Below are 17,038 nucleotides of genomic sequence, written 5' to 3'. Positions count from 1 at the left end.
TACACAGAGTTAGAAGACTGGTCTTTGACAACTACCAATGTCCAATGTCTTAAAGCAAGACACTTAACCATTGTTTCATCCTTCGGATGGGTCGTTAAGCCGTTAGTCCTGTGTGTTGTGTAACGCACATAAAGAACCCAGTGCACTTATCAAAAAGAGAAGGGGTCCGCCCCGGTGTTCCTGGCTGGATTGGCGGCATATTGCGCCACTGCATATGTAATCAGAGGAGTAGATCTCATAATTCAAAAACCTAGTCCCACATACCTTGCAGGAAATACTGTATGTTTGAGCGCTTTGAGACCCATTCGGGTGTATAAAGCCGCAAAGCGCTATATAAATATTGACTATTATTATTTTATCACACCCGAGGGCGTCTCAAAATGATTACCTTTTCTACAAGGTATGCGAAGCTATGCACCAAATATAAGTGGGCCTCAAAACAACCAATGACACCTACAGCAGTAGCATTCCGCACTAATGCTTGAATAGAAGCTAAGTACCCGAATCTCAGACAAAAATGTCAAATTTCACCAACACACTCGTACGTCTAAATCACGACAAACTACACTACCAGTGCAGTTTGGCATGTCGATGACGCAGTGATTGCGTAGGTGGTGTGGCATGTTTGTCTGACAACCGGCTGTTTTAACAAAAGTGACGTCATTAGTGCGGAGTGCTATTGCCATGGTGCCCTGTGCTTTTGCGGTGGTGCCCTCTACAAGGTAGTTTCAAAACAATTTGAAATGTTCCCCACAGAAGTGCCCCTTACCAGAGTTGCTGTGCCTCTTTAAGATCGAAGTTCAAAAAGGAAAACCAGAGCCCACATTTCATTGTGCAGTGGAACTCACGCAATCATGCCCAAAGGAACTTAAAATGGAGTGTACAAAATGTAGCAAGCAGCGTTGTCAAGAACACCATAGCCTCCCCCCCAACCAATTTCTTTTGAATGACTTTTACATTTTGTCAAAAATTAAAGTGCTTGGTCTGTATACATTCTGTTATCCCACTTTGTTGGGCTGATATGGCTCTCTTCAAACATTCTTATTTGGCGACTATAATGAGACAATAAAAAGAGTAGATGCGATGATCGTAACCCTCCATCCTCCCGGCGGTCGTAGACCAGAGGTAGACTGTCGGGAATGGGGGGTTCAATCATTGCAACTTATAAAAGAGAGCCATAATTAAAGCCAAGTGGAAACAAGGTGGGCTGTTTATCAACCCTTCTGGTCAGGTGTGGATATCATGGGACCGAGGTTAAAGCCGGCACTGGACACAATTGGTAATTTTCAAATTAGACCAGTATTCTCACTTGGTAATAGCAATAGTAATAAGTATTCCCAACATTTGCATAAAATAAACAAATCTGTGAAAATTTGGGCTCAATGATATTTCCGTTCGTTCGGGGTAAAAAATACTTTTTTTTACAGTTAAAAATACAATTTTTTCAACAGTTTGAAGGTGATTTGGGTCCATATGACTCTTGTGCATACATTTAACGGTTGACTTATGTTGTATTTAATTTAGTGCGACCCAATCTGTGTCTACAGACTAGTGGTAGTGTCAAATGATAGCCGGATACAGAATTTTACTCCCTAACTGTTGCAGGGAAAGCCGAGTATAATTACTAAATACTATACTTACTACTACTGGTACAATAGACCTATTATTTATCGCTGTTTGTTGTGATTGGGCTGCTGATTAACAACAGTGGAATGCACAGTGTGCATTGACAATGTGAATGTCAATGTCAATGACATTGAATGCAGAACATGCAGAACGTGTGAACTCACAAACACAGTTTTCACATGAATAAAACACACTTCAAAACAATTCCAACATATCCCTTACTTACAATTCCACATTACCAGCAAAATAACAAAACGGGTAACTGTATTTAAAAGGATATGAAAGGCCGAACACGGACTGCAACTTTCACGTTTTCCGCCATCTTGTTTACCTCGCTGTTACTTCAAGTAAGCTCGATCCCCTGGTAAGAAATCAGCGCATTTTGAAAACTCATTGGCCCGAGACAAATATAATGTCAACTTGGAAATTCAAGAATTACATTTTTGTAAATTCGAATATTTCAGTGATTTTACTTATAATTTAGTTATCTTGAGATTCTTTTAGTTTGCCGAAACTTTGATAAAATGGAATTTTGAATATTCTTCGCAGAGGGTATGCTACGATGAGAAATCGCCCAGTCAGTTGCTAACACACAAACCGTGCATAATATACACTGCGCACGCCTCGGTTGTTTTGGTAATTTCACTCAAAGCCAAAACTATTAATTTTTATGATCTGAGATGAAACGTGTAGTGATTTATTTAATCCTAGTTGGAAAAGTCAACATTTAAATATAGTTTGTTTATATTGCCATCAACAATTTGATATGTGTGATAATCGGTGTCAGCATGGAGCAATTTATGGCCTCCATGCATGGAGCAATAAACTTGCTCCTGGGCCTACAAACACATAGCGGGCCGCTAGATGAGCTGCCCACAGAGAAAGCCTATGATGATAAGCACAAAAAACTTGCTTAAATAGCTCAAACAAAAACAAACCGTAGATTACCAGCCACATTACTATACAGTTACCACTGCTGAACTGGTACCCCTGTCATTTCTTGCTTAAAAAAGATTTGCTTAGAAGAATTCTCTTAAAAACTGGAGGCGTTTTATATGTGTTTTATAAGTGAGAGCCAATCATAACAGTCCAACAAGTGAGCTACAATGATTTGGTTGAATAAGATTTTGGTATCGCATGACTACGTATAAAAATATTTTGTTTGCTTGTTGCTATTGGTTTTTGACTATGGAGATCGAAGGTCTGACACCCCCCCCCCCCCCCCAGCCCCCGTAGATCATAGGGTCTAGGGTGCACACCACACAGGGAGCATATACATTGGCTATATAACAACAGCTTTTGGGTGCACCTCCTCAATGGTGTCCATGGGTGCACCAATGCGAGGGCAATCCCCATAGCAACGACCGCACCAGATGTATGTGATATTTTCACAAGGTCACGCTGACAAATCGCAAGCTGTAGGCCCCATATTGAAAGAAAAAAAAACACCCTCGACATAAAATATTGGTGGGGTGGGGATCGGGATAGTAATAATATTTATTCGGGCAATCACATTTACAAGCACATGTACATACATTAAACATATTTAAGAAAACAAAGTAAAACAACAGTGGGGTGCCCAGGAGAGCATAAACGTTAAAAAAATAACTATCGCCAAAAGGCGTATGTCTCCTAAATCCCCCAAAATACATTAAGGCAAGAGAGGGCATATAAAAAAACACAGAAGATAATAACAATCACTGAACGACTATAAAAGCCAAACAAGCAGAGATATACACAATAATACACACAATCCAAAAGGATATTCGTTAAAAAGCAGGACAATACATTAAAATAGTTTAGAGCAATACATAAAAACTCCGGTAAGGGGATACAAATGAAATGACATTGTTAACAGGTTAGACTTGCGGACAAGTCGTCAAATCCGCCCCACGCGCCGAGACGGCGCTCCCGGTAGACCACCGCTCCCGCGCGAACCACTGGCCCCCAGACCCCTCATTAATGAGGAGTCGAAATCGGGGAGCCACCAGCCCGCACGAGAGCAGCGATCCCGCGAGAGCACCATCCCAGCGCGCAGGGCCGACCTAACGACCCGTCCACAAGTCTATTAAAGCCATTGGACCCTTTCGGTACAGAAAACAAAAAAAAGTTCACAGATTTACAAATAATTTACAGGGTTTACAGAAGGTAATGGTGAAAGACTTCTCTTGAAATATTAGTCCATAAAATGCTTTACTTTTTGAGAAAACGGTAAAACAATATAAATTCTCGTTAGCGAGAATTATACGGATTTGTTATAAACACATGTCATGACACGGCGAAACGTGCGAAAACAGGAGTGGGTTTTCCCGTTATTTTCTCCCGACTCCGATGTCCGATAATTAACACGAGTAAACTTGACCAATACAGGCAGACAATTTTTAGGACTTGTGCCGACATCCCCATCCCATGGTCAATGCCCCGAACTAAAAAAAAACAAAACAAAACATCATCTCTTTAACCATGGAGGTTCAGACCGACAGTGCGGCAACTCACAGCTAGATTGATCACCACATTGATGTGCAAAACAATTATAAAGAAAAACTCCATCACTTTTTCCGGTAAAATGTCGGAACTGCACTTTTATATAGCCCTAGTAGAAAAAAACCCCAGTCACAATATTGGCGGGGTATTTTGGCTTCTTATTCTGGCTAGCAAATGTTGTACTTGACATGGGCCCAGCTCTCGGCGCAGCAGCAGGGCACAGATAATTATATTCACGGCTCCGCTTTAAAGCAAATAATCGGCGTTTACGGAAGCAGTGATTTCCGCGCTTACGTCAAGCGTATTCAAGGGCGGGGGGAGGGTTAGCAGTGCGAAGGCCTGGTCCATATTCTTCTCCTATAACTGGCCGTATCCCATTTGGCGTATTCGGCTATGGCTACGGCTGTTGCTAAGTGTGTTGCCAAGGATGTCCTATATCCCAACGCATGATGACGCGGAAATCTAGCCATAGCCGTTGCTGCCAGTTCGGACACGACCTTACATCTAGCCCATAAAATCGGCGCTTGCATGCACAGTAAGCAGAGAATGGTGAGAATTCGGCGGTAAAGCAGAACCATGAATATGGGCCCTGCCGGTAAATGGCTAAAAAATAAAAAAACCGGTAGCAACAGCTGCAGCCGCCAATTCATGGGACTAAACGGATTTAAACTCTGAGCTGTCTCTTTAATATAGGGATCGCTATAAAAGTGCATTCATTCAAATATCATTAACACGTATACGAGTATGATGCATCTTTTTGTGTAGCTCTATTATGATAATGAGACATTTATTTGCGTTATAGATTGCAATCCATTCATCAAGCACAATACACTAGGCTCAGCTAATGCTAATCAGCGTCGACTCAAGGTTTACACTTAGTAGCCTTTTAAAATTTTATACAAGAGCTATGCCAACTTGTTCAAAAGAATCTAATTTTGGGGGTTTGTTTAAAAACTTTGTTTGTCAGGGGGAGGGGGTGTTTGTTTGCTTCTATTTTGGAGTAATCTGAAAGACTCAAACTCTCTTTTATTTTGGTCGACACTATAGTCTACTAGAATAACTCCTTGCGCTCCATCTTTTGCCCGCTATTTCGCTTTGACATGACTTTGTATACCTCGTTTATGTTATCGAGAAGATCGTTGTAAATATTAATGTTTACTTGAATTGAGGTTGAAATATAGCGATGTATGCCGACCCCTTTTGCAATATTGTGCACATGGGACTGTAATCTCCAGTCATCAGATGTACACGACGTGGAAAGATTGATAAAATTAGCAGATTTAAGAACATTATATTTTACAGGGTACAAAGAGTGATCATGGTGGAAAAGCTAGCTTTAATTTATTTGAAAAAGACAACAAAAGAGTAAAAAACTCGACGTTTGAAAACTGTGAAATGTAACGGCGTTGCTAGTTTCCTATAATAATGACTCCGATTACCGATTGAGCTTTAACTCTCGAGGTTTGTAGTACTGGTCTATAAAACTGTTGCTAGCTTGCGACATTTAAGGAAAGTTAGACAATATTAATACAATTGAGGGCTAAATATCCACCGGTGGAATTTAATAAAATTGCTGAGGCAGAAAATAGTGCTGTACAAAATCCTTGCTCGCTTATTTCAAAACACAGGTTTGTGTTTTATATTTGGTCACATGAATACTGTGTGTTGCTGGTCTTCAAACTGTACTTGCTATACTTGCGGTATTAAAGCAAAGTGGAAACATTTTATTAAATAGTGCTGTACAAAATTCCCGCCCGCTTATTTCAAGGATAATAAAAAAAAAAACAGAGACATGATCATCAAAAACTTAGTCTTGGCCCAATACGTCAGTGATCAGTAGTGAATAGTGTACTGCGCTCGATCTGACGTCTTGGGCCAAGACTATCCAAAATTAAAGGAACACGTTGCCTTGGATCGGACGAGTTGGTCTATAAAAAGCGTTTGAAACCGTTTGTTATGAAATGTATATGATTAGAAAGATGTTTTAAAAGTAGAATATAATGATCCACACAAGTATCTCTCAAAATTGCACGGTTTTCTTTTTACGTCGCGAACTATCACGGTCGGCCATTTATGGGGGTCAAAATTTTGACTCCCATAAATGGCCGACCGTGTTATTGGACGAGGTAAAAAGAAAACCACGCAATTTCGAGGCATATTTGTGTAGATCATTGTATTCTACTTTTACATCATCTTTCTAACCATATGCATTTTATAATAAACGGTCACAAAACGCTTTTCAAAGACCAACTCGACCGATCCAAGGCAACGTGTTCCTTTAAGCTTCGTTATCGAAACCTCCGGATAAATAATAAATTTTAATGTACTTTCAAGGTTCAGGAAATAGCTAAGAGACCTTGCTCCCCATCTTGCCTCCTGCTTTTGCACACCTTGGTTGTATAACTGGTTGACTGTATTATCGATTTCGGATCGCGCTCCCTATCCTTGGTTCGTGTACGTTTTTAGCACTGTGTACATAAAACAGCCGTCGTGTGCTTTCTACTGGCGAATGATGTATAAGACAGGGACCATAGCACGTGTGATGAGAGTATTAATAAGTGAGAGGAAAATAAATCAATGATGCGTGTGTGATGCTGACGGGGTCAAAGATGCTACTCGAGTCTCTCCATTAGCATCAGAAAGGCCAAGATGGCGGCCATCTTGGTGAAAATGTCATCACTGCTCTCCACCAACGCTCATCTCTTGTCCACCATCCTGGTGTTTTTTGCTCTGTTCACATTGTCAGATTCCTCACCGGGGACCGTAGCCAATTCACCGCATCACGTAGCAGTCGAGCCGGGATTCCTGTTCGTGAAATTACTCCAGCAATATTCGAAGATCAAAACGCAGTTGATTTCGTGTTCGCTCGCCGCATCACTGGGAGGAGGTGATGATGCGGTCTCACACATCAATGGACCCCCGTTGTCGTCTTCTACGGCGGGGGCCTCGAGCCGCTGTCTGGTCGGCAGTGGGGTGAGCCTGGACACAGACAGTCTGATCGATGTACGGGTTAGCGGTGACATCGCGGATAAGTGTAAACACGGCGGGAACAATCTGCTCCGGTGTCTCTCCAATGATGCCTTTGTCAATAAGATCCTGGGCAACTTTATGGGGGGATTGAGACCCGGAATCCTCAGGATGTGCTGCATCTTAGATGGGTGTGGCTTCGGGGCAGATGTGGGAGGGGACAGGGAGGACAATGCGTGCTTGAGTTGCCTGTCTGGTGCAGATGGCATAATGTTTACCCGTAAGGTGAGTTATGGGCTCTTGGTTTAAAGGTACTCACTGTTGGTGGTTACTCAACAATTTTGTTAGCACAAAAAACTTACTTTAAGAGCTGTTGATAGTATATACAAAATTATGAGAAACAGTTCCTCTGAAGTATCATTGTTTTTGACTTACTCAAATCATGGAAGAAGTTTTGAAAGACTCGGGGCTGAAGCCTTTTTAAGCATTTGAGAGCACACATTTGTGTGTTTTTCTGTCATTATTCTCTTGATGACTATAAATTGAGTCAGAATTTTCACAGATTTGTTATTTTATGCATGATGTTGGGCTACATCAAGTGAAAATACTGGTCCTTGATAATTATCAAAGGTGTCCAGTGCGTTTAAAACTACGTCACTACAACGTGTGCGAGGACACTCACAGAGCAGAGGGTTACGTGTTGATGCAGATGATAAAACGTCAGAGGGGTGGGTGTAGTAGACATTATGATTATGGGGGGGGGGGGGTAGGTGATGATTGCTAGCTAGATGACGATAATGGGGATTACAACATGGTGTGGTAGTATCATAGTATTCCTATAACGGGGAATCTGCTTATTATACAATAGTGCATTTACAAAATTGTCATAGAGGCAGCAACATTGCAACAAAGGTAAAACAATACAGACTGTAGAAATCCCGATTGCTTTCAACCCGAAAGGAACATTTGGTACTCATATAAAATGGCAATACAAACTGTTGTCAGTCAGAAGCATGTAGCAGCTTTTGATGGTATGAAGCATTGTGAGAAGAATTTTTTACTTCGAAGTAATGTTGGTATGGTTAAAAAATATCCGTTTTAATCCTCCAAAATTTGAATCTGCATCATGAAAAGCGATTGTGGGTCTATAAGATTTTGTTTTCCTAGAGGAATTAATCTTCATGCGTGGATATTATTCGTACCGGATTTTCGGCAAGATCTCAAAAACGCGACGACAATAAGTTTATTGTATACATCTTCATTTATATAAGATTAAAGGCAGTGGACACTATTGGTAGTTAGTCAAAATAATTATTAGCATGAAACCTTACTTGGTAACGAGCAATGGGGAGAGGTTGATAGTATAAAATGGTGTGAGAATTGGCTCACTCTGCAATAACGTAGTTTTCGAGATAGAAGTAATTTTCCACGAATTTGATTTCGAGACCTCAGATTTAGAATTTGAGGTCACGCAATCAAACATAATATTCATATCAACCATCTAAACACAACTTCGTGTGACATGGGTGTTTTTTCTTTCATTATTATCTCGCAACTTCGACGACCAATTGAGCTCACATTTTCACAGGTCTGTCATTTTATGCTTATGTTGAGACACACCAAGTGAGGAGACTGGTGTTTACCAATTACCAATAGTGTCCATTGTCTTTACAGCAATCGAATAGATACAAAACTAAATGTATATACTCTTTGTTTGGTAATCACTTAATGAAAATAGAACTATATAAGCCTTCGATAGTATAATCAGTTTGAGAATCATTTCACTTCAAAAGATACCAGTTTCTATGCCCCAAAATTTGAATATGAGAAGCGTCACTGTAACGCTTCTCAGACTGTGTAATCATATTACAGGGATTGTTCTTCCTGCGTGGAAATATTCGCTCCGGATCTCAACGCGACCACCATTTAAAAATGAAATGTTCACATGTTGGTTTTAATAAGGGAGTGAATGTGTGGTGAAGAGGTTTTCAACTAGTGGTTTAATCCCAACGAGGACTGGTTCTTGATAATTTTACCGAGACGAAGTCGAGGTAAATTATCAAGAACCAGGCCTCGGCGGGTTTAAACCACTAGATGAAAACCGATTCAACACACTTTGGTTCCCATTCATAATACCTTTTCGGTCAAAAAACATCAACACGTTTTGGTCAAAAAGTAAAATAAGTGCACAAATTACAATATTTCAATGATTTCTTTCAACACAACACCCCTCCAGCTATGAAATGGTAAGGCCCTCGGCCCGTTTGGGTAAACAACTCCTTATAAGGGATTGCTGTGCGCGTCGCGCGTATCGTATCGCGTGATGTGGCACAACTGTCCCGGCCGTTGCTCTCGACCAATAGGAATGAAGAAACTGTATTATAAGCACATGTGCTAGCTCGCGTGTCACGCCCATGTTTCAACACTTTTTACTGGTCATAAACAAAGGTTTATACACACCCACGTGACGCGCTCTCCCCAATAGGATAAGCGAAACTGTCTGAGGTATTTATGAATATATATTATCTACATCTATGTTGCATTAAACCAGTCGAACGGTTACAAAAAAGACCCAAAATAACCTTTACACCTTTTATCTTCCCCCAGAATAAAACACCGGACCAATCGTCTTTCCTGCAATCTCTGTCAAGAATGTTATGCACCGATCTCAAATACAACAACATGCCGTGCACCAAGCTCAACCTAGTGGCCCTCAACCTCCTGTCAGGACCGGCAGATCAAACGGTAAATGGACGCTCGATCATCAAACAAAAGAAATGCCAATCAATTTAGAAAACAATGGTGTGTTATTATGATCATAATATAACTACAAGGGAAACTGAAGCCCGGTTTAAACTTCTTGCGAACGCGAATGCGATACGAATTTTGGGAAACACAACCATGTGACATCAAAATTCGCTTCGCATTTGCTGGAAGCATGAACCGGACGTTACCTGGAGCCAATTTCATAAAGCTGCTAAGCACATACAAATTGCTTAGCATGAAATGTTTTCGTTGATTAAAGCAGGATTACCAACCAAACTTCCAAGTGATGTTCAGGATAAGCAAAGAACAGCTGAAAACCAATAACAAGCAATTAGCAACAAATGAAAACTTAGTTGGTAATCCTGTTTTTATCAAGGAAGAAATTTCATGCTAAGCAAATTGTTGTGCTTAGCAGCTCTATGAAATTGGGCCCTCTTCATGTTTGTTGTGATTTCATTTAGCCTCCGAGAAAGACTCTGCTAGGGTCTAAACGTCAAGCCACTAACTATTTTTTGTTTTTGCAAATATTGTTTGATAAACAGATTCTTGAAGGAGCGGCTGATGTCATCAGACAATGTAACCCATCGTTCTCAACCGAAAGCATTAGGTAAGAAGAGATTGACAAAAATAAAAATGAGGATGGTCCAAAATGGACTTTGTGAGGGGGCGACTCTGTCATGGGGCGACTTTGTGAGGGGCGACCTGGGGCGACTTTGAGAGGGGGCGACTTTGTAAGTGAGTGGGCGACTTTGTAATGTTTTAATGGTTGATTTTTTCGTAAGGTGGGTTTTGGACTACCGGTGGAAATCGCTGTATCCTGACTGGACTAGGTACGATCCGGTCTCGCTTTTACGGTTCCAGGAAGAATATTAAATAATATTTAATAATCCATGTATACTGTTTTTGGAGTGTTGCTGACATTCATAACGGGACAATCTGTCGTGTTTTTGTGGCTTGTTTTCTTTCTTTATGAAGCCTTTTATTACGCGGAAATTAAAAACTCATTTGTTTCCATAATTTCACTGTTTTCTTTGTTCCTCTTCTTTGTTAAGCGCTCCGTTCTTCGTGGGGCGCTTTAGAAATGCTTGTTTATTATTATTATTACGAAATTTCTCTTTTTATAATTTGAGTTGCACCGATTTTTTTTCCATACAAAACGACAGATATACTCTTCATTTCAGTGTACTGCTACATTATTTCTGTCAATACTTTTCAGACAAGGCAGAAATAGACTGAATTTCAGAAGCCCCAGTTGGACTTATTATATATTCACACAGAGGTCACGCACGAAAAAAAGGATGAATAATTTGCAGATAAAAGAAAATGAAATTTTGTGACCTGCGGGTAGACTGGTACAGCAGCTTGTGATAGTGTAGGCCTGAAGCATTTGTGAATCATTTAAGATCGAAGGGATGTGGTTAATGAAACATGTATCTGTTTTTATCCCCGAAAATTTTAATTTGAGAAAGTTACTGTCAAATACGTTTCTCAGATTGTGTATTCAAATTACGGATTACAGTCTCATAAATGTACCACCTAATCGTAGCTTAAAGGCAGTGGACACTATTGGTAGTTGCCAAATACCAGTCTTCTTTGCTGTATCTCAACATATGCATAACATAACAAACATGTGAAAATTTGAGCTCAATTAATTGGTAGTCGAAGTTGCGAGATAATAATGAAAGAAAAAACACCCATGTCACACGGAGTTGTGTGCTTTCAGATGCTTGATTTCGAGACCTCAAAATTCTAAATCTGAGGTCTCGAAATAAAATTCGTGGAAAATTACTTCTTTCTCGAAAACTATACGTCACAGAGGGAACCCGTATCCTACAGAATGTTATTGTTACCAAGTAAGGTTTTATGCTAATAATTATTTTGAAATTACCAATAGTGTCCACTGCCTTTAATCTGAGACATTCACATATATACGGATTATTCTTCCTTTGCTGTCATTACCACTCCGGATTTTTGGCGATATCTCAAAAACGTGACCAACGTTTATTGCATAAGTATCCACGGGATAGAAACAACCGAACGGCTATAAAAAACGACCGGTATGCGTCCCCTTTAAAAACATTACAAATTCAAAATATAGGCCTAAGAAAATGCCAATAAAATGCCGAGTAGCAATTGTATAAACATGTTGCATTATAGACAAGCGGGAAACACAGATTCAATTAATTCACACGGACACTAACTTTGTCTTCCTTTTCTCATCCTAGCCTATTCCAGATGATTATAGGAAACCTAAGCCACAACGATACCTTGAGAATTAAGGCTTTGCTGGCACCACACGGGTCAGAGGTCAAACAACCACATCCGGTCAAGTATATTTCAGGAGACAACAGTGTAAAGAAAGAGGTTGGTACTACTTCTGAGCTGGTAACCAATTGGCCTTTCCATGAAATATGGAAATTGAACATCGCACGCCTTAACACTATCTGGCAACATGAGGGAAATTGGCGCCTTTTTGTATGCGCTCATGGTGGCGTTACGCATATTATGTTTTACATCTGTGTAGTGCACAACTCAATGGCGTTTGCCAACCCAATAGTGCATGTACGCATACGTGAATGTAATTAGCATAAACGCGTGGAAAGGCTACTTATGTAGAGTCGCTTAGCATCATAATGCTCACCAGACAATAGTTAGTTGGGAATTCATCAGTAATAAAGAAACGCTACGCATCATGGCATTAGCTCTCTACATGTATCACTGCATGAACATTTTCTTAGTACCACATATCATTACGGGTGTGGCGATCAATAAATTAGAATAATTTGAATACTTTATTGGTACGTCATCAATAACCGAAAGTTTTTTAGGTTTTTTTTTTTTTTTTTTGGGGGGGCGGGCGAATCCCTGGTACCCTTTAATGATGTCAACAGGTATGATCATGGAGAAATTCCTCAAAAAGAAACATTAGTATAACTTATGGTACATATATGAGCCTCGTAGAAACATAAGATGTTTTTAATGGTATCTCCATTTGTTTCTTCCTAGATAGATAGATACAATGGTTTAAAAAAAAACTGTCCTCGCAGCACAAAAGGCTGAATTTTACATTGATAGCAACATTTAAAACTGAAATAAGTGGTGGAATAAACCATTTATCATTGAACAAAAACATTAAGTTCCAATCAAGAAAAACTAACGAAAGGTCAATAATAATCTCCGTGTTCAATTTGACTTTTCAGAGGATGAGTGACTTAACGGCTCGAGCCAAGACTGGTCTGGTGGTCATGGGGATCCTGGTCGCTATTAGTCTCTTCCTCGGGGCGTGGGTCATCTACCAACGAGCCAAAGCCTACTACCATCCCAACGAGGCCGTGCGCTACTCGCAGATCAACATAAACGATATCTACATAGACGACCAGAATCGAGACGACGACGAGTACGAGGATGACGGTGACCCCGGGGAAGGAGTCCCTACGCCGTATCGTTCGTGAACATGATGCGGGTAACCCGTGGGGTGGGGCGTGAGCGATTTTTTTGCCAACAATTTGGAAATGTTGGCAAAACGTAGAGACTTATTCCGCAGCCATCTTTGTTTCTTCCAAAAGCCGTTTCAAGATTGAAATATTATGCGAGGTGCGCGGTGACGTCATCCCGGCCCTTAACCAAATAAGTATATGCAAAACACGAGTTGCGCGCGTACCGCCGGGCAGATTTCGTAACGAGGACTGTTTATAGATGTATAAATTAAGGGCACCAATTCGTCTCTTTGTTATGCTTAAAGGCACTAGAAACTATTGGTAATTACTCAAAATAATTGTTAGCATAAAAACTTACTTGGTAACGAGCAGTGGAGAGCTATATTGATAGAATAAAACATTGTGAGAAACACCTCACTCTGAAGTAACGTAGTTTTTGAGAAAGAAGTAATTTCTCATTAAAACATTTGACTTGAATTCGAGGACCTCAGCTGAGATCTCGAATTGAAGCATCTGAAAGCACACAACTTGTGCGACAAGGGTGTTTTCTCTTCCATTATTCTCTCGCAACTTCGACGACCAACTGAGTTCAAATTTTAACAGGTTTGTTATTTTATGCATACACACCAAGTGGGAATACTGGTCTTTGACAAGTACCAAAGGTGTCCAGTGCCTTCAAACAATTTGGGTTGGGAATGATTTGACCATCAACGATCAAAGACAATAATTGGGGATACCGCAGCCAGTGTCGAGAATTTGTCTATACAAAACCTACCTGATACTATAGAAAACCTGCTATAGTAATATAAAACACATGCTAGGTTGTTTTCTAGAACGTAAGTGTGTTTTATAAGAACACATGCAAATGTGTGTTTTTTTTATAGTAATGCCATAAAACACTTGTTACAATCATGGCCATATCTCGTTGGGCCCCGCCCCTTTCAATGTTGGCTCTCATTGCACGGTATTTTGCGTTCCAGTCAACATTGAGCAGGGGGACAAGGGACGGGGGAGGGAATATTTATTGTCAGGGGAAGTGGACAGGGAATGTTTGTTGCAACATTGGGAATGGGTATCCCAGGCAATGGGATTGTAGGTCGTTTTAGAGAGTACTTGTGCAAGTGTGTTATATAGAATACCTGCTTGTGTTTTAGAACACAGAAAACATGTTGTTATAGAACACCTTAAGAATTAATATTTATAAGTACAAACTGATATGTGTATAAATGCATGAGATAATGGTTTACTTGTAAATAATGTATAAATAATGAACGTAAACATTCCTAACAATATTGAGTTTGTTTAGCAGATAAAAATCACACCTTTTTAGTAAACTAACCGACAAAGTGGTGTATCGGTAAACGTCCTCGCGTAGTATCACGTTTTCTACACCTTACGAGCGTCTCGAAGTGTTCATTCTTTTTACGACACAGAGCTCTTGGCCCTTATTTCATATAGCTGCTTAAAAGGAAAGTACACGTTTGGTATTTACTCAAAACAAATAGTAACTTAAAAACTGACTTGGTAACGAGGATTGGAGAGCTGTTGAAAGTATAAAACATTGTGAGAAACGGCTTCCTCTGAGGTAGCATAGATTTTGAGAAAGAGGTAATTTTTCTCACTAAAATAATAAACGACTTCTATAGCCAGAAGTCTTTCATTCCTATCTGAAAGCACACAAATTCGTCCAATGTTGGGTGTTTTTTCTCTCATCATTTTCTCGCAACTTCGATGACCAATTTAGCTCAAACTTTCACAGGCTTGTTAGTTTATGCTTATGTTGGGATACACCAAGTGAGAAGACTGGTCTTTGAAATTAACCAAACGTGTATCATCCTTTCAGCAGAATTATGTTGTTTAAAAATTTGCTGCTAAAGCGAAAATGAGCAGGCTCTTAGTCAAACATTGTATATTTAACATGACATGACATTTTGGGCTCCTGAATTAAAGAAACCCGTTTTTACAGCATCTAGAGGGACGTACAAAAAAACGATGAAGCGCAACCTGGAACCAACCAACCAATCATGCCAGAAACGCTGGGCCAGCAAACCCCTTCTGGTTACACACCCAGCTTTAGCTACATATACATTCTGATGACATTCCTTTGTTCTGTGCAATGAGAAAAGACATTGTTATTCTTTATCAAGACTGTGTGGACGTGTATGTGTTCACATTGTGTTAAAGGCAGTGGACACTATTGGTAATTACTCAAAATAATTATTAGCATAAAACCTTTCTTGATTACGAGTAATGGGGATAGTATAAAACATTGTGAGAAACAGCTCCCTCTGATGTGACGTAGTTTTCGAGAAAAAGAATAAATTTCCACGAACTTGATTTCGAGGCCTCAAGTTTAGAATTTGACGAAATCAAGCATCAGAAAGCACACAACCTCGTGTGATATGTGCGTTTTTTTCTTTCATTATTATCTCGCAACTTCGACGACCGATTGAGCTCAAATTTTCACAGGTTTGCTATTTTATGCTTATGTTGAGATACATCAACTGTGAAGACTAGTCTTTGACAATTACCAATAGTGTTCACTGTCTTTAAAATGAAAATAGTGGTGCACAAGAGCTCTCTACCACGTCACATTTCAGTTATAGTGTTAGCCCATTTCCATTAATTGTAAATACAAAGTAAGGGCATGATAATTTATTAACTGAGAAAGAATTCCAATCTCAAATAGGCGCCTAAAGATTTTATGAATTTAATAATTTGGCAGAGAAAACAGAATGCGCTGTACATAGTTTTTGCAAAAGGTAGAGCTTATCTCATCGACGAATGAGGAACTTTTGTGACACTAGGTGGCAGCAGACTTACCAGGTAAACCCGTTGTTCTCGGATGTCGCATGCTCAGAATTACGTAAACAATGGAAATTTACCTGGTAAGTCTGCTGCCACCTGGCGTTCAAAAGTATCACATTGGAGACTTTGCGAAGGTTCTGCTTTTTCTGTTTTCCCGCACAAAAGAGAGGCTCCAAGATCAAATTCAGTTTTGTTATCTACACATCGTTCAATTATGTATTATCAAGGGTGGGTAAATTCAAGTTTACGAAAACAAAAATACAATTTTATTCCGAGTTAATTTTATGTACTTAAAATGGAACTCCTCGAAATAATAGCAATAATAAAGTAAAAGAAAAAATAAACAAATGTTGTCACTTTTATTGTCATCGATTTCTTTTTTGCTTTACTACAGAAGCATTTGGGAAAAGCGAAGGAACGTATATCGTGATACCCCCACCACAAGAGGGCGCAGTTTTATAGTAATAGCTTCGCAATACACATCTCTGGTCATAGTTGCAACACACAGGTGCTTCACAAAAAGCTTCCCATGGCAATTAATGCTTAGTGCAATATTCAAAAATACAAAAAAATATAATGTTCAAAAAAAGGCTTCCAGCTTTTTGAAAATAATCCAGATATATTTTATGGTAGCTAAACTTAGGGTAGGCCTACATAGCGGATAGCTACCGAGCTGGGCGCCTCCAAAATACGAACACCCCTGAGTCATGACTAAACTGGACTAACTCCATTTTGGAAAAAAACCCAGCAGAGCGGGCCTTTATGAGAGGGCTAGAATTCCCGTGGTCCAGGTTCAAGTCAGTAACCCCTGGAATACACAATTTGTAGGCTTGGTCTACAGCTGGCATAGAGGGCGTACGAAGTCATCAGCATCAACCATAGACATTTTCGCAAATACCCATTGTGCAAGCGCTAGCTGTTAAATGAGATGCATGCTGGTCTAACCAGGG

General features: G+C 39.9%; 2 protein-coding genes across 3 annotated transcripts in view; one reads left to right on the top strand and one right to left on the bottom strand.

Annotated features, from left to right (window-relative positions):
- Positions 1-2,637, bottom strand: part of LOC139948721 (kinesin-like protein KIF28P) — a 37,169-nt gene extending 34,532 nt beyond the window's left edge. The window contains exons 1-2 of one of the 2 annotated variants that reach the window (XR_011787473.1): positions 2,575-2,637; positions 1,908-1,987 (exon numbers count right to left, since the gene is read on the bottom strand). Coding sequence is in view for 1 of the 2 variants with exons in the window: in XM_071947001.1 (XP_071803102.1) it covers positions 1,908-1,948 (41 nt within the window). In the remaining variant the exon portion in view is untranslated. The remainder of the gene's footprint in view (positions 1-1,907; positions 1,988-2,574) is intronic. The other variant, XM_071947001.1, reaches the window with a different exon arrangement.
- A 4,122-nt stretch (positions 2,638-6,759) lies between these two features.
- LOC139949237 (uncharacterized) lies at positions 6,760-15,649 on the top strand. The gene is made up of 5 exons (XM_071947628.1): positions 6,760-7,362; positions 9,685-9,822; positions 10,386-10,450; positions 12,069-12,207; positions 13,044-15,649. Exons 1-5 carry the CDS (start codon positions 6,760-6,762, stop codon positions 13,293-13,295), a joined length of 1,197 nt encoding a protein of 398 aa, XP_071803729.1. The 3' UTR covers positions 13,296-15,649.
- The last annotated feature ends 1,389 nt before the right edge of the window (positions 15,650-17,038 follow it).

The sequence above is a fragment of the Asterias amurensis genome, chromosome 16, assembly GCF_032118995.1.
Source record: "Asterias amurensis chromosome 16, ASM3211899v1".
Lineage (NCBI taxonomy): Eukaryota > Metazoa > Echinodermata > Asteroidea > Forcipulatida > Asteriidae > Asterias > Asterias amurensis.
This window is presented reverse-complemented; position numbering and strand designations above follow the sequence as displayed.